Source organism: Calidris pugnax, unplaced genomic scaffold (genome assembly GCF_001431845.1).
Source record: "Calidris pugnax isolate Ruff unplaced genomic scaffold, ASM143184v1 scaffold141, whole genome shotgun sequence".
In the NCBI taxonomy this organism is placed as follows: domain Eukaryota; kingdom Metazoa; phylum Chordata; class Aves; order Charadriiformes; family Scolopacidae; genus Calidris; species Calidris pugnax.
In genome coordinates this window covers 4,772,747-4,799,543 of record NW_015090902.1, presented here as the reverse complement: position 1 = coordinate 4,799,543, position 26,797 = coordinate 4,772,747, and the positions used below count along the sequence as shown (strand labels likewise).

The window sequence follows — 26,797 nt, the reverse complement described above, 5'->3', positions numbered from 1 at the left end:
CCCCCCCCCCCCCCCCCCCGAAGGGGTGAGTTTCGGTAACACTGTGTTTATACACACCGACTAGAAACACGAGACCCACTCTAGGCAACAGCTCTGCTGGCAAAAGGATGTGCAAGTGCCACCATTATCTGTAAAATTATTCAAGTGTTCATTAAAAAATTGCCTAGTATTTGTCTTTTGGTTTTTTTGGTCTGGAAAAGGAAAGATTTTGTAGCTTTTTTTTTTTTTTTTTCCCACACTCCATGCAGCAGCATGGAGTTGAAAGCTGATTTTGCCAGCTGACATCTTCGCCAATCACCCCTCTTCAGTCTCTAAAATCCTTTAAAACACAATAGGGCAATTTAGTGACCAGTGTATAATCTCAGCCTTTTCAAAGAACAGTATAGAAGCATAAAGGGCAGAGTGCTGACATTAAAGCTGAGGGATTCACCCTAACTCTTTGGTGTGCTGTATCCATTTATATATTCAGTGTCAGAAATGTCTAGCTAATATTAAAAAAAAAAATACTAATCTCTCAAATAAGACAATAGTAATCATAATGAGTTCAGTGAGAAGTTAAGCTCTTTGCAGTACTCATACCCTTCCAAAAGCCTTTGTAAAGGTTCAATGAGCACTGGTGATTTCAGCTAGCTTGACAGGATGCACGTATTTTGATTTCTTGAGTGATTGTATCTCTGAGCAAACAAACTCACCTGGTGCTGTGTGTCCTTATCTCTGACTGGAGCCATTGGAGACTGGAGCCATTTATAACTTAACAGCATTCAATGATGCTTCACACAGAAAGTCTTGATTTTTGCATGAAAACATATGAGGAGAACCCACTGTAATTTTTCACCATCTAGAGTCTATCTCTTCACCCCTGCCACGCTCATATAATTAAAGCTGGCTGAAGCAGCAGGCTCAAGAAGGAAGGAAAGAAAGGAAAGCCAGGAACATTGTGGTCTGGCAGATGACTTCGGTGCTCTCAACAAGTCTGTGCAAGCGTCAAGTGATTCACAAATGGCTCAGCAAATGTTGGCTCTGCAGAAATCAGATCAAGGGCAGTTCCAAGCACCACAAAGAGGCCCATGAAGCCAAAGCTTGTGCTGGATTTCTGGGGCACCCCGGTGGGTGCACACTCCTCAGGGCCCTGCTCTTCCCCCTGCAGAGCTGCCCCCATTCACCAAAACATCTGCAACGGTTGGACTTTGCCCTTCCAGCCTCGGAGGGGTTTAGCTCAGGAAAAGAGAGGGTGCTAATCTGAGAGCTACCTCATCTCCCCACCACCACCACCATGCATCAAGGCTGACCATGCAAGGTCCTGAAGTCCACCATGCACGGAGACACCAGGAGACTCGAAGAGGAGACTCAAATTTTGCACAACTGGCTGTGTCAGGGTCCATTTGCACACCATCTTCCCCTGCTGGGAAAGTGCCGTAGTCCGGTCCAGACTCACTGCTACAAAATTGGAAGGGCAAAATTTGCTCTGGAATTGGGGTCATTGGGAGAACCATGAACACAGTGCACAAACCCCCACGTTAGAGAACTTAATAATTATGGGGGTTTGGAAATATTTTTTCATGGTAATCCAAAATGCTAATAATGAAAACTATCCGTTCATTCATTACTTAGTATAAGTCTTGAACCAAAGGATTAAGGATTTCAGCTAATCTTTTTTTCTATAACATACCGCATGACTTGAGTTTGTGTATTAATTCTTATTTTCTTCACTTTAGTAAGATGTTGGACACAGATTCTGAACAGGTCAATGGAATAATTAAACATTTTCATGTGATATAAAAGGAGAAAATAGAGTTTAATCATTAAAATATTTTAAAAGTGGTTTTGTTAGGGGGATGATTTTTATTTTGGGGAGGGTAGCAAATGTGGTAATGGAGGCCATTTTCTAAGGAGAAATTTAAAGTCATTTTTGCATTACTATCTGCAGTTATTCTTTAACTTTTAATAACAAGAAATTAGTTCTATTAGGCCTGCATTACAGGCCTCCCTCTAAGTTCAGCTGGTACTAAAATAATAGAGACTTTCCATTCAAAGACGAAGAACAATAAACAGAGGTCATTTTTCTCTCCAGTGAAGGCTGACTTTCAATCTAATAACTTTAGACTGTAAACAAACAGCATATCATATTTCTTTGTATGTCGGTTGATTTTAATATTGTTATAATTTCTTTATTTTGTGTCAAAAGATGCTCTAGGTAATTTACAGACCAATTTAATACATGAACCAGAAGCCTAAAATCTATAAGAAAAATTAAACAAATGGATCACGGTAAAAATGCAAATTAAATAGGCATTCAAGAATATAAAATTATCAGCTATTAACTTTTTTTGCTTTGTTCCTCTTGTTCTGCAAAATCCAATTGGTCTTTATATAACCCTTCCTCACAATACCATTTTTATTTCTAAGCCATAACTTGCTCTGGTCTTACAGTTGACCCAGCTCAGAGAAGGAGTTTGGACTAGAGACCTCCTGAGGTTGCTTCCACTCTGAATTTCCCTGTGACCCTATGATCTGTGCCAACTTCACTTATCCCCCTCTCCAAACAGAAGCATGCTCACGGGTTACATCTACACTGTTGAATCCCTTGGGTTCCTGGGCTGACCCCAGTGCCCAAGGTGGATGGGGCACCGGTGGGTGAAAGCAGACCATACTGACTCACACTACATCTACTGGCAATCCACTCCACCCTGCACCCCTCTGCTCCAGACTCTTGTGCTATAATTACCATTTGTGTGAGCTGGAGAGGGGTCATTTCGTCCAAAATATCTGAAAAGTGAGGGTTGTATTTGGTCCACCAAGATGAACTACCCGCGCTGGAGAACACATCACCTGCTTGAGGGTATAGGGTGCAGGAGACAGAGGGCAGAAGGAGACAGACCTGGGGCAGCCCTGTCCACACAGCCCTCCAGAGGGGCTCCAGGGGTGAAATCTCTAAAAGCAGCACCCAGGGGACTTGTCCACCCCAGAGAAGGGTGCTGGAGGCCCCCAAAGCACAGTCAGCGTGGGAATGAGGGGACAAGTGCTCACCTTCCCTTCCTGGCCCCCTCATACCCATCAGGTCACCACCCATCCCTTGGTTTAGCTCACCACCATGTAACTCGGACTGTAGTAAACCCCCAAAATCTTTGGGCATCTACTTTAGAAGTCTTTCCCTTTTTCTCTATAAAAGGTATCTTAGAAAGTCTTAAATGTATAGGTTGATTTATAAAGAGGATGCCATAAATAAAGTTCCTGTACCAGCTGTACTCGCAAAGATAAAAAATAGCAAGAAATATATAGAAGAATATTTTCTAACAACAGGTAAATCCTTGGTTGGACACTGCATAGTCATATGGCATAAATGATGAAAATCTCCAATGCTTCCAGCTCTTTTCTGCTCATTGAATCTTGTTTCTTGGGGAAGGAAACAGGAGTGGTGCAGGAATTCTTGTAGTCCAGCAGCCAGAAGTGGACATGTCCCAGCTTAAGCTGGGGTTGAACATCTTGCTAGCACCTGAGTTAATGTTTGCAGGGCAGGGGTGGAGCTGTTTGTTGAAGAAATCTGGACCACTGATTCCCAGAAGAGCCCTGCAGGATGAATAACTGTGTGATCCTGTCCAGAGCAGCTGCCACAACACCAGCATGATAAGATCTGACTGAATCTGTAATTTTGTTTAATGTAGCTGTTGCAACATAAACCTAATGAGGCTTGAATACTGGGGCTTATGTTTATTTGTTTCGTATAGCTTTGGAATTGATATAATTATACAGAACAGCTAAGCCACTTTACTCTCATTATCCAAGATGTTATTTAATCTTCAGAGTCAATGAGATTAGAAGAAATCCGTTATCACTTTCAAGATAAATTCCTGTAAATCAAGATTTTGTAGTCAAGTCATCCCAAGAGTATTGGGAGCACTCTTCTGTTGTTATGCGGAGCTCAGGTGATGTTGGGACTCTGAAATGCAAAGGGCAGGGCACTTGGGAGTTTTGTTGGACACAGCTGGATTTCACAATGTAAACAACTGTGTCAGAGAACCCACTTACAACACAGATATTCCCAAGCTTAGGTAAAACACAACTCTATAGTGTAAGAGAAGCTTATTCATCTCCCTAAATCAAAGCTGAAAACTATCAAATAGACTCAGACAAACTCAGAATTAGTATATGTATAAAACTGTTGCATGTTATGGTGAATATCTATAAAAGGTCAAACAGACAATTTATTCTGAGGACTCAGGGTTGTATCTAGGGGCTCAGACTTATGTTTTGGACTCAAGACTCAAACAGAGCTGATTTGACAACAGAATCACAGAATGATATGGGGTTGGAAGGGATCTCTGGAGATCATCTAGTCCAACCACCCTGCCAAAGCAGGTCCACCTACAGCAGATTGCTAACACAGGAATGTGTCCAGGTGGGTTTTGAATGTCTCCAGAGACAGAGACTCCACCACCTCTCTGGGCAGCCTGTTTGAGGGTGCTCTGCCACCCTCAAAGTAAATAAGTTCCTCCTCATGTTTAGGTGGAACTTCTTATGTTCAATTTTGTGCTTATTACCTCTTGTCCTGTCACTGGGCACCACTGAAAAAAGACTGGGCCAAACAGCATTTAACTCATTAATTAATACATTAATTAATACATCAACAGTATTTAACTCTCTTGTTAGCCAAATAAGATATGTGGGAATAGTCAATAGCCTGTGCTAACTCCCAAAGTCAGGCAAAGGAAACACAGCGTATATATCCCCTCTGTACAGACATACTGAGCAGACCGCAGGCTCCCTTTTCAGCTGGGAAGGTATTTGTCTTTTATGTCTGAACTGAACAAAAGCCCTTTAGAAAGCGACAGGACAAACCACCACACCTTCAGAGATATAGTGACTGATGACTATTAAATGTAAAAGTTTGTCCTTGGCAGGGGAACTGTCTTGATAAATTAGTTCATTTTCTCATCCAAACTTCAAAAGGCGCTCTTGCATCAGAGAACTGAAGGACACCATAAAATACCTAGAAGGAAGCAAACAGGGGGAAGTAAACAAGCTGCAGCAATACACGTTTATCGGTTTTCCTAGATTTGCATATCAAGAACTGAACTGCAGCCACCCATGCTAAGGGATACAGGAAAGACTTTAAGCTCCTCGAAATCGTAGAAAACCACCAGGCATCTCAGCACTGAGGAGCACTGGCTCCTTTTGTGGGAAGGTAACATGCAAACTGCACGGGCCAATGACTCTGCTAGAGAGACCACACATGATCTCTTCCAGATATAAGTTAATATATAGGAAGTACAGAAAAAAAACGTTGTCCTCAGTCAGTTCTTCATAGATAACCTAAGGAAAGAGACTAAAATTTGCAGTCATTGACAAGGAAGATTGAGTGACTGCTAGCTGCATGTTCAGATGGAGTGTTTCATAGACACAAGACATCCTTAGGAAGGAAGCAATCATGATCTCATCTGATTTCTTATTAAAACCTTAGGCAGAAGATGATGGGCTTCGTATGTTACACATGTCCATGCATTACAAGTTCTGGCACTGTGCTCTGCAGGTGGTATCTGCAGTGTTTTGGTGTTTGACTGACAGATGCATTTCTTTAAACATTAGGAGCTGTGTCCATGATAGATAGTGTTGAACAAATTTATTCAGTTGCATTTAAAAGGAGCTCTATGATGAACAGTGATTTCTGTGTGTGTGTTGCCTTCTTCCTTGCATCCAGCCAGACTTTGAGAAGCTCAAAGCGCTGTTGGAGCTCAACAGACACTGAAAACGTAAAGTATGTCTGCTGCCATCTCAGAGATCACTATGGTCTTCTGTGGGTCTCTCTTACCAGAACAAGGAAGCAGACCTGTGTTTTTTTTTTCTAATGTCTGCTTGTCTGTCTATAATTTTTCTAATAAGGCTCTCCACGTGTTGACATGAATCCCTGTGATGTGAATTACACAGTCCCGTTGAGAACTGATGATGGTTCTTCAGCTTGGAAGGTGGTACACGTGGGGTTTCCAAAACAATTCTGCTCAAAAATGAATGGCACTAATGACAATTGTGAACAAACTGGATTGATTTTAAGAGGAAGGCGTTTTCTGACTAGGATGCTAAGTTGTTTAATGAAGCAAACAACCCGGAATTATAGGGGTGGGAAAGGATGCTAAGCCATCTGGCAGTGGTGGGAGAGGCTAAAAGAGGACACAAGTAATGCAGGTTTGTCTCTGCTGAAATCTTTGCTGTACGGTGCTCGAGCTCTGAGTCTTAAAATCCTGCCTGAAGATGTGCAGGCGTGTGTAGATCTCCTGTTGTATGAACCTGGGGGTGAATCGTGACCCTCACTGATTTCGCATGGAAGGTGTGAAAGCTGGTTTGAAACCGTTCATTCCCACTTTGTGGCTGCTTTGTGTCACCCGAGCGCAGCAAACAGGACACCCAGTGGCGCCACTCAGTAACTCACAGCGGGAGGGAACCACCCTCTGATCCCGGCTGCTCCTGCTTTCCAGGCAACACCTGAGCCCAGCACCCAGAGCTCCTACGGGGGAGAGACCTCAGTCCTGGGGCACAGCTGCGCTGGGGGTCTCCAAAAGGGGAGCGTCCCATTTCTGTTAGGGCTCGAGCTCCCCCTTCTTCTCCTCTCTTCTCCTCGCTTTCCACCTGCCACTGCTTCATTTTCGCCCTTTGACCGCTATAAATCAGCAGGGTATCACTGACACTGGGAACGGGGTGGGAGCAGGAGGCAGCAGTGACCTCAGCTTTGCACACATTATACTTTTTAACTTACTGGCTTCCCAGTCTCCAGCAGCAGGAAGAGGTGACCCGGACACATTTCTTATTAACACAGAGCCAGAAGCAGTTTGTCCTACCCCACGTAAAGTTCAACCCCTTTGGATTTAGCGAGAACTCAAATGCCGGCTGACTCAGGGGCGTTTTGTAAAACCCCCCTTCCATGGAAAAGCCCCTGGTGCCAGCCAAGGCTTTGTGTGTGCAGGATTTGCCTCTCTCACCTCTGCCTAAGGCACCAAAGCCAGAGGGAGGCCGATGCTGGCTGATGGGCTGAGGGGTAGGTGCTGCTCTGACCCATTTTGTTTCCATTTTCTTGTCTGCAAGCCTGTGCCAGGGGCTTGGGGCTCTCACAATACACTATATTTCACCCTGCTTCCCAGAGAGAAGAAACGCAGTGGCTCTCTCCTCTTTAAACGTTCTAAGAGTGTATCCATAAATATGAGCTAATTCCAAGATATATAAATATATTTAAATAACATAAACATCTTTTAAACTTAAACATATTTCTTAAATGCGGGACCTAAATACACTTAAAGTATCTCATAACTGTGCAGCTCCTATACTACTGCGCCTTATCAAAGGGGAGACAAAGTTGAAAAATGTTATTGCTTGTAGTGTTTCCTGACCCGGGGAAGACTCTTCTCCCACTTTAAATGTCGTTGTCACCCAGGATTCACAGGGAAAACTGTCTCACATCAAGAAAATCAGCTGAAAAGAGCTGGTGCGATTTTCAGTGAGAAATTTCTTGTCACATGCACTTTGTGGAAAATCAAAACTCACATTTTCCTTTGTCAGCAAGAGGGGAAGGGTTGAAAATGAAAAATGTTCCATCAAAAGGGTCCAGGTTGGTGTTTCAGGCAAGCCTTCAAAACCTAGGAAGTTTTCAGTGAAAGGAAAATGTCTCAATTTTTTTTTATGCTTAAAAACCTTTTTTTCATCCGAAACAACCAATCTTTTCCAATTGTTTTTGTATATCAACTCTAAACACAAAGCTATTGTCCAGTGACAAAGCTATATAATATCTGCTTTTACTAGTGGCTTTTGCATGTGGCAAGTGGCGAATAAACAGCTTTGATAAAGAAATGGTGTTTCTTAGTAAAACCCCTCATACTGATACTCATGTATATTCATTTTCCTCATTATTTCAAATGAACGCAAACAAATCACCTCTGAGATTGTTTTGTAAATTCTCAAAGCTCAGCGATACAAGGTACAAGAAATTGGAACAAACACAAATTAAGATGCATGGAGGAATGTGAATATGTGTTGTTACATTATACAGTGTCATAGAAGTCCAAAGAAAAAGTGGAAGGGAAAAATGAAGACAAATTTGTCAATATGGGGATGGGAATGAAACCTTAATCTCATTACTAAATTCATCACACCTGTTGGCTTATTGCTAAGATTCATTGTCAGAAGAAATGAGCCTTCTTGCTATAAGCCCAGCCTTCCATGAAGCATTTAAATATGTAACAATATTAACTACACTCTTACACAGCTGGGTATGTGTGCTTTATCAGGGAAGGAAGAGCTCCACAGTTAATTTCAACTGTGCTAATAATTTTTTTACTATCTCTTAGTTTTTGAGGACATTAATTTTTAGGTGAGCTGTTACGTGATCCAGCTCTACTTGTATATCTGCAGAAAAAAAAAAGTTTTCTCAAAAAATATGCCCATTCTGCATATCCACAAGAATTTCACTCTAAGGGATCTCAAAATATGTCACCAGTTTCAGTCCTGATTCAGGCAAGTATCCCATCTGGGATCATAGAATCATCAAATTCTCTTCAGGATTCTATTCTATTCAGGATCCTTGCTGAGAACAGGCAGAAGGATGTGTTAAGGGGCTTCTAGAGTTCAGATGGACATGTCTAGGAAAAAATAGGATGTAAAATTGTAAAGATCAGGTATGAGTCAATCACCACAAAAGCATTCTGATGTTATAAACCAACAGAAGTAATAGACAAATTTAAAAAAAAAACAAAACCCAAGCCAATCAACTGTGTGTGAAAAAACTTGCGAGTGTAAACTGGCTTTTTTTTTTCTGTGTAAGGAGAAAAGTTTTCCATATTTCAGTAATTAGCAATGACGGGGAGGTGCATCACACGTGAGATCACATGAGTAAAAGTTGGATGCTCAGACTGCCCCAGGTGATTACCTATGACTTATGTGTCTAATTTTCAGGTGTTTAAATTATAGCCAATGGCTCTCTCCTGCCTGTTCAGAATTGCCAGCCCCAGTCGGGAATTCTGCCCCTTTGGAAATCTGCCCAGTGTTTCTGAAGGGCAAAGATTTATAACATGCAATTCAGATTTATGCTGTTCCATGACACTTGTCACGTGTGCCGCCGCAGCACAGCTATGGGCCATAAACAAATGTCTTCCTGGAGTCGCTGATGCCCCAGGAAGGATAGGGTGTCTTCCTGGAGTGGCCGAAGACCCAGGAAGGGTAGGGTGTCTTCCTGGAGTTGTCGATGCCCTGGGAAGGGTAGGGTGATGTCTTCCTGGAGCTGCTGATGCCCCAGGAAGGACAGGGTGTCTTACTGGCGTTGCTGATGACCCAGAAAGGGTGGGATGTCTTCCTGGTGTTGCCAATGCCCTGGGAAGGGTGGGATGTCTTCCTTGAGTTGCCAATGCCCTGGGAAGGGTAGGATGCTGCTGGCAGCAGCCGGGGGCACAGAAGTTGCTGTCTACCAAGCCTGTGCTCAGCGGTGACCAGTCTGGGCCACCACGCACCATGTTCCACCACGGTATGACACCTTGGTCACTTGTTTCCTAAAAACCCACAACGGCAGAAATGCTTTTTATCACAGCACCTGCCATGTTCAGGTACTTCAACCTGCGGGGCACTGTCTGGTCTAAAGGCTGCTAAGGGAGAGGTGGAAGGTGTGCCCCCTACAACCCCCCAGGAAAGCGATAGGACAAGAGGAAACAGCCCCAGGTTGTGCCAGGGGAGATTGAGATTGGATATTAGGAAAAATTTCTTCCCCGAAATGGTTGCCAACATGTGAACAGGCTGCCCAGGGCAGTGGTGGAACCGTCATCCCTGGAGGTATGTACAGGACGGGCAGACGTAGCGCTGAGGGACAGGGTTTAGTGGTGGTTTTGGCGGTGTTAGTTAGGTTGATGGTTGGGCTCGATGATCTTGAAGGCCCCTTCCGACATAGACGACTCTATGACTCCACGAAAGATGCGCCACCGCCTGCCGGATCCGGCCCTAAACCGTCGCCCTGTGCCCCCGCCGGACGGTGCTCCAGCGGGCAGAGAAACCCCGGCAGCGCCCCGGGCCCGGGCCGGTCCGCCCGCCGCCCCCATCACCTCAGCCTCGCGCCGGCCCGCGCGCTGCCTGCCGTGACGGGCCGGCCGGGCGGCGACGGGATTGGTTGTGCCCGGGGCCGGGCGGCGACAGGATTGGCTGTCCCCGGGCCGGGCGGCGGCGTGATTGGCTACCCCCTGTCCCCCCCCTCCGCGGGCCGGGCGGGGCGGGAGGCGCGCGGGGCAGAAGCGCGCACCCCCGGCCGGCAGCGCGTACCCGCGGCGCCCCGACGGCAGCAGCGCGGACGGGCCGGGACAGCGCGGCCGCCTCACCGGAGCCCGGCCTTTCTTCCGCCTTTTGCCTTTTTATTTAAATTTTTTTTAACATTTTTTTAAGGGAGAGGTGGAAGGTGTGCCCCCTACAACCCCCCAGGAAAGCGATAGGACAAGAGGAAACAGCCCCAGGTTGTGCCAGGGGAGATTGAGATTGGATATTAGGAAAAATTTCTTCCCCGAAATGGTTGCCAACATGTGAACAGGCTGCCCAGGGCAGTGGTGGAACCGTCATCCCTGGAGGTATGTACAGGACGGGCAGACGTAGCGCTGAGGGACAGGGTTTAGTGGTGGTTTTGGCGGTGTTAGTTAGGTTGATGGTTGGGCTCGATGATCTTGAAGGCCCCTTCCGACATAGACGACTCTATGACTCCACGAAAGATGCGCCACCGCCTGCCGGATCCGGCCCTAAACCGTCGCCCTGTGCCCCCGCCGGACGGTGCTCCAGCGGGCAGAGAAACCCCGGCAGCGCCCCGGGCCCGGGCCGGTCCGCCCGCCGCCCCCATCACCTCAGCCTCGCGCCGGCCCGCGCGCTGCCTGCCGTGACGGGCCGGCCGGGCGGCGACGGGATTGGTTGTGCCCGGGGCCGGGCGGCGACAGGATTGGCTGTCCCCGGGCCGGGCGGCGGCGTGATTGGCTACCCCCTGTCCCCCCCCTCCGCGGGCCGGGCGGGGCGGGAGGCGCGCGGGGCAGAAGCGCGCACCCCCGGCCGGCAGCGCGTACCCGCGGCGCCCCGACGGCAGCAGCGCGGACGGGCCGGGACAGCGCGGCCGCCTCACCGGAGCCCGGCCTTTCTTCCGCCTTTTGCCTTTTTATTTAAATTTTTTTTAACATTTTTTTTGCCTTTTTTTCTCCTTTTTTTTTTTTTTTCCCCACCCTCGCAGGGTTGGAAGCGGGACCCGCGCCCCCCCTGACCCTGCTATGCCCACCGAACTCTCCCGGGCCGTGGGAATGCACGCCATCTCCGACCTCCACTCCTCCCTCGGCCCGCGGCTCCGCAGCAAGGGGCCCGAGTACCTCCGGCGGCAGCTGGAGGCCCGCAGCCCCGGGCGGAGGAGCGCGGTGGAGAGGCTGGCGGCCGACAAGGCCAAGTACGTGAAAAGCCAGCAGGTGATCGGCAGCCGGCAGGAGCCCGCCATCCTGCTGAGCTCGGCCTCGGAGAGCAGCGGGGAGACCTGCTCGGTGGAGAGCAGGCGGAGCAGCCGGGACCCGGGCGGAGGGAAGCCCCCGGAGCTGGCCGTGTACGCCTGCCGGGCCCCCCTGCAGCACGGCCCCCCCATAGCCCGGCGCGGCACCCCCAGGAGGCAGATGCGGCCGGACTCCCTGGTGATTTACCGCCAGAAATGCGAGTTTGGGAGAGGTCAGAGCCAGGACAGCTCACGGGGGAGCTTGGTGAGGAGGATCTTCCAAGGGTCTGTGAAGGAGAAGCAGCTGGTGGCTGCCCCTGCGATGCCCAGAGTCATGGAGGACACCGCAGCCACCGACGGCAAGGAGCCGCTCTCAGCAAAACACTGTGACCCTGAGCCCAGCAGCCGTCGAGTGGAGCAACATGTCCCTGTGAGCGGCGAAGCCCCGGGGGTATGTGCAAAAGAGCATGAGAGACCCTCCAAACTGAGCACACCTCCTGAGGAGGTCAAGGAGGTGAAGAGGAGAGGTCTCCATCGCTCCCAGTCGGACATCAGCTCTCGCTACTCCAAGTCCTTCTCCGAGTTCGATACGTTTTTCAAGTACTGTGGCCTGGAGCAGGAGGTCATTGAGGATCTCGGGAGAGAGAACTTCTCCGTGGTGTCCGACAACGTCTCCTTCAAGGTCCGCAGCATCAGTGTGGCGACGTCCGAGAGCGACTTCGCGCGGCACAGCGGGGACGAGGGGCTGCTGGAGGATGAACTCACAGAGCAGGTCCCCAGCAGCACCTCCGTGATCGAGCGCAACGCTCGGATAATCAAATGGCTGTACACCTGTAAGAAAGCCAAGGAGACCAACAAGATGATCCAGGAACTGGCATGATGGCTTCTTTCAGCCTGCGTTGCAGCCGGGTGAACCCCAGGTGTGTGCAAAGCCTCACCCTGTCGATTTTATGTATTTCTCTTTCCTCTTTAGCGAGCAGTTGACTCTTCTTAGTTTATTTTAGTCTTTTTGTGAAGAGCAGAAGGAAAGCGTGTTTTGTATACTACATGTTCCAGTATGGCAAAGCAGAAACCCGGGTGGTTACAAAAAACAAAATACAAACAAATAAATGCGTAAAGCTTGCCAGATTTAGATCAGACCCCCCACGTGAAATTAAAGAGTCACTGCCTGTGAGGGATGTGCAGATTATTGCTTTGTAAATAGCTTGGTTTCTCTCATTTCTGCTATATTACATGCTAGAAAAAAAAAAAACTTAGAAAAGTATTCAACCCTTAATTACAGTTGCTTAGATAACAGAGTGAACTGAAACTATTACTAATTAAGAGTACACTGTATTTACACTATGCTGCGACGGCTTCCCCTCCCTTACTGTCCCTCAGCCTCTCACCATTCACCTTTTGCTTATACCTAGGCACCCCCAAGCATCAGGAAAGCAAAACTGAGTCAATCCTTCTGCTTAGCAATCTTGTTTCCATCCCCAGCTTTCTGTCCAGTCCATAAAACTTTGCTCCAGGTGATCCCCTAGCATTTCACAGGCTTTAACTTTTCTGTCCTGTTTGACTGTAGTGGATTTGGCCCCTCTCAAGTGGGTTTTTCCGTGCAGTTTGGCACCGGTAGCTGGAAATGGGTTGTGCGCTTTGCCTCAGTTAGAGGGGCACTTCACTGTTTTCAACTAAAGGTAATTAATACAAATGTGTGGCATCTAGGCTTGGAAATCAATTACTTCACAGACAGAAGCAGAACAAATTTAGCCCTAGTGAAAGCCAATATCCTTGTTTTAATAAAACCTGTATTTATTTTGCATCTGATCTGAAAAGAACTATATTCGTGGGGCCTTTGGTACTGATGATCTGGTAGATAACAGTTTTTTCTCCTTGCAGTACCTGAAGCCCTTAGGATAAGTACTGCAGCGTACAGCGTGGTATTTAAAAATTGCATGAGCGGATCTTGGTATGGAGGATTACGTGTATATTTTCTGACAGTTCGTAATCGGTGCGTGAGAAGAACATCGTATAGTGTAGATGCAGCTGTTGATAGAGAGTGTGGGCCTTGTGAACGTGGAGAAATGTAGTGTTTGAGCCTCTTTCCTACCTAGATGTGGGGCTGTCATTCCTGATTTTTTAAATCTATATAATGCAAAAATCCATTCACTAACTTGAATTTGATTTTAAATATGAGAAATTTGGATCATTTTTTAAATTTGGATTTTTCTCAAAGGCTTGTTTTCTTCCTGCAAGTTGAGGAAGAAGGAAGGGAGAGAGAACCATTTTCACACAAACTTTTCAAGCCCTTGTAGATAAGGTGGCTTGTCAGGTATCCAGCTGACAACTTAAAGAAGTGTTGTTATGTGACAGATCCTTTCCCAAATTACCGGAGGAAGAAGAAAGGGCTCTCTTGAGCTAATAATTTCTCCTTGCTCATCCTTCTGTGATAAAAGGCAAGGGAGATACACAAAACCAAAATTATGCAGGTGGTGGTTTCTGAGGCTCATTGCAGCTGCTGGCCTAGTGCAGAGGATGGGAGACAGATTTCACCACAAGCAGGAGCCACGAAAACAGAAGCAATCCCATTCCATGAAGAAAAACAAAATAAAATCTTGCTTGCACCTGAATGCCCTTGCTGGGGGTAGGGTCCCGGACCTGAACCATGGTGGTCACCGCTGAGCCTGCTCAGGAGGAGCAGTTGGCCCTTTCCCCATCCATTTGCAGGGTGCTAAGAGTGTCCAGTGCCAGAGCTGGGACAGGAGATGCTGATGACCACCCCAGGGAGCATGCAGTCTACGGAGGCGAAGGGCAGGAGGTGCTTCGTCAGGGCAAAGGCAAGGGCAGGAGGGGAGAAGCTCTTTTTCAGGGGGTGAGCCGGTGTAACCCCAGGTGGGCTTGGTCAATGCCTTTTATTTTTTATCATCTGAGACAAAATGACAGTTCGTGATACATAGTCTTAACAGGATGGGGAAAAGACCTCCGTGAAGCAAATAGGAAGTTTAATCAAGTATATGGTCATTTTGCAATCATTTTAATACCTAGAACAAGGGAATGCTTTACACTGGCAGCAATTTCCTTTGGCCACAAAATTTTTGGCAGCTTAGGAAACACTAATCCATAGGGTCCATGTTATAAACCTAATTTTAAGCATGCTAGGGCTGACTCTCAGCTGTTTGACCTCAGCAGTGGGGCTATGATTGCTTCCAGAATCACTTCTGAAAACTGAGGATGTACTTACCATTTAGACCACGGAAAGAGAAAGTTCAGAAAGGTCAGCTAAACATACCAGTACACAGCACCCAGAATAAAGGACAAGAGTCATCAAGAACTGCCATAAGTTAAATATTATGTTTACCTGGCAGAATTGTGAGAGTGGTTATTATCACATGATCACAAGATGAGTCCTGTAGTTCTGGTATTGGTGTTTCCTTAGACCCAAATGTTCATCTTTTCTTTCAATCCCATGCTTTTTTTGACAATGCAGCATCAAGTTAGATATCTAATTTTTTTCACTGTATCCATGTATTTGGCTCTGTTTAGTTTGCTTACTGGTTCTTAATGGGCAATGTACTCCTGAGCTACACAGGGGAGTGATGTGCTCTCCCTGGCACTCCCAGGCACATCCTTGAAGGCTCCTTATTTTACACAGAGGCTTGAAAATCGTTGCACCTTCTCTGGAAGAAGAGGCAGAAACCTGTTTTCTAAAGTCTAGCGTTCATTATGACTAAAACACCTTTCAAGAACTGCAGGGCTTTTATGGGCTGGTGATAATCCCATTCATATTTTATGTTCTCCTTTTAATTTTTCATGAGCTCTCTGTGACCTGGTGGGGCACTACATGAATAAAACAGCTATTTGAAGGATCAGGTTCCCTGACATATTTCATCAGAGTGATGATTGCAGAGCCCAAGCGTGGGCTGTGAGGTTTAGAAAACCAAAGTCCTCAGCAAGATGTGCATTGCTGCTTCTCGGTGGGATGTTGCCTGGATTCACCTCCGCAGCTCAGCTCCTCTCTCTGTCAGTCCTGCTTGACTCTAAGAAGGGGGCTCACTCTGTTCTCCTTCCTGGATTGAATCAAGGTTATTCAGCCTTCAGTTTCAGCACCATTCTTAAATTCGTTATTCAAGTGGAAATCTCTGGGGAGGGGAATTTACTATGTTGGCAGTAGCCATAAGTAGCTGAATAAAAGCTTTAGAATATCACCTGATGCTTGTCTGATGAGATAAACAACAAGTGACACTTTTTTTTTGCTCTTTCTTCAGAATCCTTGACTTGGAAGTTGAACAAAACCAGACACAGGAAGAAACTCTTCCCTCACCTGGCTCATGACTATTTTATCCAAGTTTAGTATTTTATCATTGCCTCCTACCCTCGCCCCTGTCCCCTGGCAGCCTCACTGTGGTCACAAGCGCAGGGGTGTCCAAGAGCGTGCTGACAAGCGGAGATTGTGAACTGTGCTCCAAACTACAACACCCAGCGAGGCAGCGGGCAAAAAAAGCTCCTGGAAAAGCAAAGCGTGACAGCAGCTGCCATCCATGATAACATTCAGCATCAGCTCATGCCCCAGGACGCCATTCCAGGCTGTGACAGCAGGTCTGTGTTGTGCACCCACCTCTTCCCAGCGAGAAAGTGGGAATGAAATGGCAATGATCTCTGGGTCAGGCATTTCCGTGCAGACAGACAGGCTCCACCCGGACGTTCAAAGGCTCTGTCTTACCAGGGCTGTTTGACCAGGGCTCATCTTGACATCATTAGATGCTATTTGCTTGGCTGGTGAGAGGACTAACTGTGGCAGCTTTATCTGGGATACTTGGCAAACATGTTGGAAGCTAAATCCCTGCCAAGCCTCTCTTTCTCTGAGAGCATTCAAGCCAAATTGGAGTACCTTGTATCCGTCTAGTTTGCTCTGTCACACAGCTTGCTTAGCTGGTAGGGAGGAATAGCCTTTAAAATGCTGCCCAAAATATGTTCAGGAGCATGGTTCTAAGAAACAAGCAGTCAAAAATGGGGGAAGGTTTGGCATTGCTACTGCCTCGCTGCGGAACGGTACCATTCACAATTCACATGTGCATAGGCTCCTCCTCTTGGTTTGCAATATGTCTCCAACTCTGACATTCCAAATGTTGCAGGGTTTGGCAGCTTGGGGTTTAACACCTTTAATTTTATGCAGTGTGAGCAAGCAGTGGGCTGACAGATTCACGTTAGGCAAGGGTGCGAGGCCACCCTTCCCCAGTGTGGGTCTGGAATAGGGGCTGTGCTTGGGATGTGCGGAACAGCATCCCTGCACTGCAAGGGAAGACAGCTTGTTAGGGCACAGCCACGCCAGGAAAACGTCCTGATGGGATGGGACGCCCAGTATCTTACTCAATATCATCATTAAAATGCTTTATTTGGACTAGCCAAGCTAAACCTGTTTTAAAAGCTGATAAAAAGTACTTTAGATGATGAGTGTAGTGAATGGGGCCTCTCCAACAACTCATGGAATTTGCTGGCTGTGCCTCTAACACTTGTCCCAATCTGTCATTGCTTGCTAGAAAATGTCCTGCACCAAAGCATTTACTTGTGGACATTGCAAACCACAAAAAAAATATGCAAGAAACCCCCCCATCAAAGCCAAAGCCAGTTCCCCCATCAGTGGCACCAATGCCCATCTGCGAGAGCTGCCCCACTGGCGTGACGGTGACTCGGGTCGAGGGTCCTGCAGAAGTGAAGAGTTAACTTCGTGTTACCATGGATGTGGTGTCGGGCTTACCTGGCCCACGGCGTGAAGAGTCCAGAAACACCCACCTCACGTTCTCCACGTTCCTCTTGACCGCACCGTGGCAGCGAGCCCCCCCTGCTTCTCCCGGCCGGGTGCTGGCAGAGCTCAAGCGAGCACTTGAGCAGCAAGGATTCAGTAAAACATCGGTGGTAGGAGGAACGGTTTCCTGTTTTAACCTCTACAAGTGTTGTATGCAGAAAGAGCTGCCCTTGAAGCGCTCATGAAGAGGTTTAGTTGACATCAGTTAAATTCACCGCAAGATGCTCCGGGTGGCATTTCCATACGTTTTAAACATGCTTGTCAGTTCCTGGAAGGTTAGTTCTCAATTGCAGCAGCAGTTTGAGAATGCAAGGCATTTGTCTTCGTTTTCTAGTGTTATGTGCTAAGGTCTACATGTCTGAAGTTGTTGAGACAGATCGATAACAATTCCAGGTAAAATAATTGTTGAACACGCTTTACACTTAGGAGAAAACTAAATAGTTTGCATGAGTGAGCTTCTGCTGGCTCAGAGGGAAGCTAGTACATAGGATTGTTTTCATAAAATAATGAAATTTCCATGTGTATTTGTTACATTATTATTAAGGGATGATTTTCAGAAAACTCCAGCTCAAGATGCTGCTAATAGGATAAGATTTAGGCACTTAAGGTGCAGGTTTTTAAGTCTAGGTTTATTAGTCAGGAACACAACCTGTCATATCTGTTCTTTTCATGCTCACTTTGCAAGGTGCTGTACCACATAAATATTTATATGCATTTGTCAGAGCTAAGGGCTGCTTTTCTTTGCAAATATGGATGACTGTAGACAGCTTGGAGTGCAGGAAAAATCTTTTGCATTCCGGTCCATGCCTCACCACAGGAGAATTATTTTGTTGTGTGTCCAAGGAAATTTTTGGTTTCATTTTCAAACTTCTGTTTATTTTCGCTTTTTTAGTTGAGCAACTCTTGAAAGTTAAGATGAAAGATGCTTTGGTCATGAGTTTTCAATGTTAGGAAGAAATACATTTAATTTGTTTGCAAGTGCTGAACATTAGCCTTTCTCAAAATCGATATGGCAGAGTTTAGTGAAATCAGAACTGGCCACATTCTGAGTATTTTTTTAATCCCCCTTTTTTATCTTTATGAACAGTTTAATAGAGTTGTGGTGACTTTCTACATGGATATGTGGCAATGTATCCCTGGCTTTGTTCAAACTCTGATAGGAACCCCAACCTCTTCGAGGTGTCGTTTACTTCAGAGACAATGTGGACCTGTCTAAGATCTTCTTCCTCTGATAAGCCATAGATTCCCTTTATTTCATAATACATCCTGTGTAAGCTAATAACCTACCCTTCCCAGTATGCAGGAATGACAGAAGATGACAATCCTCCTTTTTCCATACATCTTGGGAATGGGTCATTTGGTGCTTTTTCTGAAGACTGGGAGCTTGGGCTTCACTCAGCTCCTGCTACTGTTACATGCAAAGGCTCGTCCTTCCTTCTGCTGGGTCTTTCTCTCATAACCCTCAAGATGAGAAAAACTTGCCAATGGTAGTTACTGCCTGTCTTTTTCAAAGAAAAACCTGAAGTTTTTTTTTTACTGTTTCATTTTAAAATGAAATCTCATTATAAAATGAAATAGTATGCTTTGGAAGAGGTGGGGTTTTTCAGCTTTAGTGATAAATTGAGGGACCACTGCGGTACGAACAGAAGTTTTAGCAACAGAGTTGGGTTTCCAGTCTTTTGGGAAACCTAAAACTGGGGCTGAGGGCAAAGGCAAGTCGTAAATTGAACGATTTTGTTTGACCAGAACTGTGTAAACTAAAATAGTCAAATGGGGTGCAAGCGTGCAGTGCTAACTGCTGTTTACACCCAAGTGTTCCCAGGTGCTCCAACGCTGCGACAAGGGGCAATGTCCGCAGCTGGAGTCTAACAGGTGAAAGGTACAAAGTCTGGGTTTTATGGCCTTCAAGCAAGTATTTGCAATAAAGGCATCAGATAGGGACTGTAACCCTTGCAATATATTGTAAATACTACTGTACAGACATCTATAAGTAAGAAATACAGATTGCTCTATAATACATATATTACTTTTCTAAGGGATATAGGCCTTCGTGTTTTGTGAAATTGGCCAAACGTTAAATCGATTGGGATTAGCAGAAACTTTCTCCTGGGGGCAGGTTATCCTGTCGTTACCTCCTGTGAAGTTTCTTCTATCTGCTTTTGAATCCTTTGAAGTGGAGCACTGGTCAGATTAGGTATGGATGTTTCTAAGTCACTATGTTTATATTCCTGTGAAAAAACTTGTATACTGTTGAATGCATACAAATAAAAATACCACTCTGAAAGTTGTTGATTTTTTTGAAAAGTATACTTTTATTTTGCTCTCTCCATTAAGGTAGGGTGCTATTACTTTAAAGCTCGAATCCCATCAGGGAATTGATTTCTCTGTGAGTGAGTCTGTGAAGATCTGAAAGCACGATGCTTCCCTGGGCCGTACCCAGCCCCGTGGCTGAGAGCTTAGGCAGGGAATCTTGTAAGAGATGGCATTCGAGATAACTGTTAGCTCTCAGTATCAGTAAATTTGAAATATATGAGGCTGGGGCTGTTCCACAGTATTTTAATATTTTTCATTTCAGAATATGGCTGAAAAGATAGACAGTTTATTTCTGAAGGGGAGTATTTTTTTCCAGGCTTCAGCATTGTACTTGGTTTTACTCGCTGTCGAAAGCTGCAGTGTGCTGCAGACAACACCACATCCATCACAGCCAGTGTCCAAAGCGGGAGGGAGTTAGAAGTTCTGCTTGGAAAAAAAACCCACGTTATCTCCAGAATCTTATTAAAAAAGTGTTGTTTGCCTGGATTCCATAAGAAGATTTCAATATATGATGCTAATTCCCTGTGTGTGTATTTTGTGAAGAAAGCAGCAGAAATAATGGTTGCATGCAGTGAGCTTTTACCGGAGAGAAAATGCACTCCGGTTGCCTAATTATCATTTTGCAATGGTCTAACCTGCTCAGACACAAGTGTTTCACTGGCCAGCGTTGGAACCCAACTGTAGGTAGAGCTAATGGCTCCTTGCTGTGCAGATCAGGCTCTTCCATAAAAACCCAAGAGCTACTTTATCATCATTGACACATACCCTTCCCCACACAGGCCCTGGTTGACCTGTGTCAAAGATACAAAGAAAGTCTGGGGAGGGGTGACAATTTGTGCATCCCCCTTTCTGTGGAGGTTAATCTCCCATAGCAAGCCGTTGCTGCCCTAGAGAGGAAGGAGCCATCATAGCCTGTGAATACCCTGGGGCTACAGCCCAGCTGAGCATTGAAGAATGTTGTCCTTAAGTCATTTTTTTCACATAGCACCTTTGTCCCATGCGTTGTAAAATCCAGTGGATTTATTCCAGAAATAAAGATTTGCAAGCTCCTGTTCTTGGACTGTCTGGTGCAAGCGACCTCCTAAAGTCCACAGCTTACTGGTTCACTGCTTTTTTGATTCATCTCTGGGTAGCATACCTTTACTCCACAAAGATATAGTAACTAGAAGAAGGCCTTTTTGGGTGTTTTGTAGATGTTGGTGCATTCTGAACACAGAACTGCAAAGGTATGCAATATCTCTAGGGGCTTTTGACAAAGAATGGTCTATGTCGACAGCAGGCAAATAATCAAATACAGGGCTTAGCTTTACCCTGAAAAGATGCCTCCAAATTTTGGGGATGTTTAATGATTGGGCCATATTTATCCTAGATTTGTCTTGCTGAACTGAAGGGGACTATATCAATTCACTTAAGTGGAACGTTGCAAAATGGGCGTAGAAAGGACCACTCGGCTCATTTGCAAGCAATGATGTAAAAGGCAGTTTAGTCTGGGGAGATGTCCATGACAGGTGTTGGGAATTTTGATCGTTTGTGCTTACCAATAAGACTGGTGATGTGCCAGAAAAACAAACACTGCTCATCAGGTGGTGATTAACACGAGGCAGCGTGCGGAACTAACCAGAGCCAAGAGTTAGACTCACACACAAAGCATGCGAAGGGGAGGGAACGTTGCTCTTACTCCTTCCTGTCAGCCCAGCCTCTTCTTACCTCACTGTGAGTAGGAAGTGAACCACTTCCACAGTTACTCATCGGTTCGAATTGCTCATCTTGTGCCCTCTCTGACAGTCCCTTTCTGTGTTTACATTTCTAATAAACTCATCCATGTGCCAATCATGTTACAGAAGGCCCTATTCTATCCTCATCCTCCTACAGTCTGGTTTTTTTCTGAGTAATGTTTCCAGTTAGGTTTTACATCCTTCTGATCAACCTTTATCTGTTGCTACCCCAAGGAAGCTGAAAGCTAAACATGTAGCCAAGAAATGAATGAGTTGCATAGTTAAGGAGAGGCTTGCTAGATTAGACACCAATCCATGTACGTAGATAGCTCTTCCTGCACAACTAGATATGAGGAAGAATTTTTTTATGATGAGGGTGGTGAAACACTGTTAGAGGTTGCCCAGAGAGGTGGTAGATGCCCCATCCCTGGAAGCATTGAAGGTCAGGTTGGACGGGGCTCTGAGCAACCTGCTCTAGTCTTAGCTGTCCCTGCTCATTGCAGGGGGGTTGGACTAGATGACCTGTAAAGGTCCATTTCAACCCAAACCATCCTACGCTTCTATGAAGTTAGTATATTACTGTCATTGTTTGCCTCTTCGATACCGCTTTGTAACATCATCCTTGGCTTGATTTTATCTCTTCTAGATGATAAGTTTCTCAGAGCTGTGGTATGACACTTTTATTTGTCTGCAAAGAGCTTTAAGTACAGCTATTGCAAAATCAAATGCCAAATCACAAATCTTTTTGACGTGAAATATAGTCTAAACCTTCTAGGAACATCAGGTGAGTCAAAGCAAACTGGGTAAGCTCTGCAGGAAGAGGACTGAAAAAAGAGATGCCCCTGAAGCAGTTCTGTGTCTGACCCAGCACAGCAAGGTATCCCTTGAACTTGTTGGAATGATGCAGCTCACCCCTCATTTCTTGAGGACCAGCCTTCACTCAACATTTATTTTCTGCAAGAAAGTAAATTTAAAAAGCAGTTTATCACACACAAAAGTCAAGCAACATCAAATGGTGATGTAGGCTATCACACTCAACTGCAAACACAAGCGGAGGTGACTCTCCAGGCATTTACTGGGTGTAAGAAGAGCTCCCCCAGAGTTGCCTCCATCTGCTGTGGTGGCAGCGAGGTCTTTATTCTTTCTCCCTGTTATAGAAAAAGATTCAATTTCATGATATCAATTACAATAGTGGCTGAAAATTGTGTAATTTCTGAGAATAGGTATTCAACGTAGCCTTCCTAAACAAACTAACAGCCTGGAGACTCCAATTTTCTTGAATTTTCAGTTATTTAGAATCATAGAATCATAGAATCATAGAATCATAGAATCATTGAGGTTGGAAGAGACCCTTGGGATCATCGAGTCCAACCATCTACCCTACTCTACAAAGTCCTCCCCTACACCATATCCCTCAGTACCGCATCTAAACGTCCCTTAAACACATCCAGGGATGGTGACTCAACCACCTCCCTGGGCAGCCTATTCCAATGCCCGACCACTCTCTCTGTGAAGAATTCCTTCCTAATGTTCAATCTAAACCTACCCTGTTGGAGCTTGAAGCCGTTCCCTCTCGTTCTATTGTTAATTACCTGTGAGAAGAGACCAGCCCCAACCTTTCTACAGTGTCCTTTCAAGTAGTTGTAGAGAGTGATGAGGTCTCCCCTCAGCCTCCTCTTCCTCATACTGAACAGCCCCAGATTTAGATGATTTAGATCATAAAACTTTACTATCCTACTGTTGCAGGGAGAAGGACCATCTCATTCCTCCAAAACATGAGACATTAATAGATCATCCTATATTGCTGAAAAAACATAAAGGAAATAAAGTGATAGGCTGGTAAGAGGACTTCTCTGCTAACTGATACAAAGTCTCTTCATGCACAGTCCATCATGATGGTTTTCTACCAGGCCCACTTTGTCTAAAATCCTCACTTACAGCTACCTGTGCCTTGTCTCAAACTATCATAAATAAAGTCTCCTGATGTTCAAAAATTTACAGAATCAATCAGTGTGGTTGGTATTATGTTAGCGTCTCATGTTACTTGAGGACAGAGGCCAATATTAGCAACAGTCCTCATACATAAAACATTTGTACAAATACTGGACTACATAAAAACCTAACTCTGCTGGTTAATCCACAGTGTATAAGGAAATCTGGCAGATTTCTTATGGAAAAAAATCAGTTTGGTGCAATAAAAAATTGTGTCCTGCAAAATTAAAGGAAAGAAGGAAAACCAATTTGGGGTGGAATGTTTGGTTCTCACAGTCACATAATTTGATGTATTTTCTGTCTGTCTTTTGTCATGTGCATAACATGTAAATCCCACACACTGAATACTTACCCGTAGATTCAGATAAACCAAACATGGAAAAGGGTTTCCTGAGTCAGCAGCCCACTTTCTTCAGAGTGCCTTAAGAAATGCATTTACAGTTTATCTAATGGTTTAGAAGGGCTGGAGAGATTTGGGATAGTAAATGGAAAAAAGGATGATTCCTCCTGGAATATAACTCAGATTCTGCCTGCAATGGGGCAACATATATATCTCTTCAAGGTATATAGGTATATCTAGGTATATCTCATTTCAAATAAAACCTTTTCAGAGTTCTATAAACCAAGTTATGATCTGGATCAAAAACATCCAAACATTTAGGACTGTTCAGGTATTGAATCTGGACAAGAAACAGAAGGACATCAGTTTTCCACTTTATATTTTGCCTCAAGCCTTCATCCAAGTTCATGGTTCAGTGGAGGAGGCAGGAGTGCCGTGAGGAACTTGGAGTATGTAGTGTGTCTGGTCATGGGTAAGTGCTGAGTTTTGTTGTAGGTGTGTGGTATGTAGCTTGATAAGGTCCTAGGCATGACTGCAAAACATAAACATTGCCCAGTACAAGTATTACCATTGTTAAGAACCCCATGATGTTCGTTTCCTGCAGCCTTCACAGCCTCCCCTAGTGCTTCTGTTTGTTGTGACTAACCTCAGAGACACAGCTGGAGACAAACTGAGTGTCTGGAGAGTCAGGATTACACAGAATCAAAGAATCACAGAATGATTTGGGGTTGGAAGGGACCTCTGGAGATCGTCTAGTCCAACCCCCCTGCCAAAGCAGGTCCTTCTAGAGCAGGTTGCACAGGAATGTGTCCAGGTGGGCTTTGAATGTCTCCAGAGACAGAGACTCCACCACCTCTCTGGGCAGCCTGATCCCGTGCTCTGCCACCCGAAAAGTAAGGAAGTTCCTCCTCATGTTTAGGTGGAACTTCTTATATTCAAATTTGTACCCATTTCCTCTTGTCCTATCCATGGGCACCCCTGAAAAAAGACCAGCCCCGTCCTCTTGACACCCACCCTTTAAGTATTTAGAGGTGTTGATTAGATCCCCCCTCAGTCTTCTCGTCTCTAGACTAAAAAGACCCAAGTCCCTCAGCCTCTCCTCATAAGAGAGATGCTCCAGGTCCCTAATCACCTTTGTAGCCCTCTGCTGTAGCCTCTCGAGCAGTTCCCTGTCCTTTTTGAACTGGGGAGCCCAGAACTGGACACAGTACTCCAGATGGAGCCTCACCAGGGCAGAGCAGAGGGGCAGGATAACTTCTCTTGACCTGCTGGTCACACTTTTCCTGATGCACCCCAGGATGCCATTGGCCTTTTTGGCCACAAGGGCACATTGCTGGCTCATGGTCATTTATTGTCCACCAGGACTCCCAGGTCTTCTTCTGAGAGCTGCTTTCCAGCGGGTCAGCCCCCAGCCTGTATTGGTGCATGGGGTTGTTTCTCCCCAGGTGCAGCACCCTGCACATGCCTTTGTTGAAGTTCATCAGGTTCCTCTCTGCCCAACTCTCCAGCCTGTCCAAGTCTCGCTGGATGGCGGCACAGCCTTCTGGTGTGTCAGCCACCCCTCCTAGTTTTGCGTCATCAGCAAACTTGCTGAGGGTACATTCCATCCCTTCATCCAGGTCATTGATGAATACATTGAAGAGGACTGGACTCAGTACTGACCCCTGGGGAACACCACTCGTTACGGACCTCCAACCAGATTCTGTGCCCCTAATCATGACCCTCTGAGCTCTGTCTTTCAGCCAGTTTTCAGTACACCTCACTGTCCATTCTTCTAATCCATATTTCTTAAGCTTACCTATGAGGATGCTGAGGGAGACCGTGTCAAAAGCCTTGCCGAAGTCAAGGTAGACAATATCCACTGCCTTCCCCTTGTCTATCCAACCAGTCATGCCATCATAGAAGTCTATCAGGTTAGTCAGACATGATTTCCCCTTGGTGAATCCGTGTTGACTACTTCTGATAGCTTTCTTTTCCTCCAGATGCTTTGAGATGATGCCCAGAATGAGCTGTTCCATCATCTTTCCAGGGATGAAGGTGAGGCTGACCAGCCTGTAGTTTCCCAAGTCCTCCTTCTTGCCCTTCTTGAAGACTGGGATGATGTTGGCTTTCCTCCAGTCCTCAGGGACCTCGCCTGTTCTTCAGGACCTTTCAAAGATGATGGAAAGCAGTTCATCAATGACTTCTGCCAGCTCCCTCAGCACTTGCAGGTGCATCCCATCAGGACCCATGGACTTGTGGATATCCAGTTTACTTAACTGCTCCTTAACTTGGTCTTCCTCCACCAAGGGAAAGCCTTCCTTTGTCCAGACGTTCTCTGATTCCTCCAAAGTCTGCAGCTCCTGAGAGCTGGCCCGAGCAGTAAAGACTGAAGCAAAGAAGGCATTCATCAACTCCACCTTCTCTGCATCCTCTGTCACCATGGCACCCATCTCATTCAACAGCAAGCACACATTTTCTCTCGTTTTCCTTTTGCCTCCAATATACTTGAAAAAAACCCTTCTTGTTGACTCTGACATCCCTTGCCAATTTTAATTCCAAGGAGGCTTTAGCTTTTCTCGTTTCACCCCTGCATACTCTAACAGCATTCTTGTCATCTTCCCAAGTGGTCAGTCCCTTCTTCTACTCAGTGTAAACTTCCTTCTTCCACTTGAGTCTTTTCAGAAGCTCCCTGCACAACCACACTCAACCACACCTTTGCCACTATGAGCAAGGATGAAACAAAGCAAAGAAAACAAATTCCATTGGAGCAGGAAGTAAACATGGGTGGTTCTGAATAAAATCAAATGGGATGGTGCAATGGAAATACAAAATATTCAATCATAAATGCATGTATTCCACAGGGTGAAGTGAGCTGCAGAGCAACAAATCCATCAGAAGTAAGAACAAAGCCAGTAGCTGAACGAGGAGGTGAAAATGAAATCAGTTCAAGAAGGATTCTCAAAAAATAAAACCCACAAGAAATGAGGTGAACTGGAAAGCTCCCACACTGTGGAAAGAATAAGATGTAGCTGTGACGAGAATGTTTGCAATTGTGCGGAGGATGCAAGAAATCAGGAATAAAGTGAAACGTCACATGGACTGTTCAGATTAATTATAAATAGTTGCGATGGCTGATAGGGGAATCATTTTAATAAAGTCACAGGAACTAGATATTGACTGTATATGAGGTTTTCCTTTTCAGGCTCAAA

The 26,797-nt window shown here is 45.6% G+C and overlaps 1 protein-coding gene across 1 annotated transcript; it reads left to right on the top strand.

Moving 5' to 3' along the window:
• Positions 1-11,064: 11,064 nt before the first annotated feature.
• FAM110C (family with sequence similarity 110, member C) lies at positions 11,065-19,538 on the top strand. The gene is made up of 2 exons (XM_014948988.1): positions 11,065-12,381; positions 15,709-19,538. Exon 1 carries the CDS (start codon positions 11,256-11,258, stop codon positions 12,339-12,341), a length of 1,086 nt encoding a protein of 361 aa, XP_014804474.1. The 5' UTR covers positions 11,065-11,255; the 3' UTR covers positions 12,342-12,381; positions 15,709-19,538.
• The last annotated feature ends 7,259 nt before the right edge of the window (positions 19,539-26,797 follow it).

What these genes read in the sequence shown, in the direction of transcription:
- FAM110C (XM_014948988.1), top strand. Translation starts at nt 11,256, where the DNA reads ATGCCCACCGAACTCTCCCGGGCCGTGGGAATGCACGCCATCTCCGAC.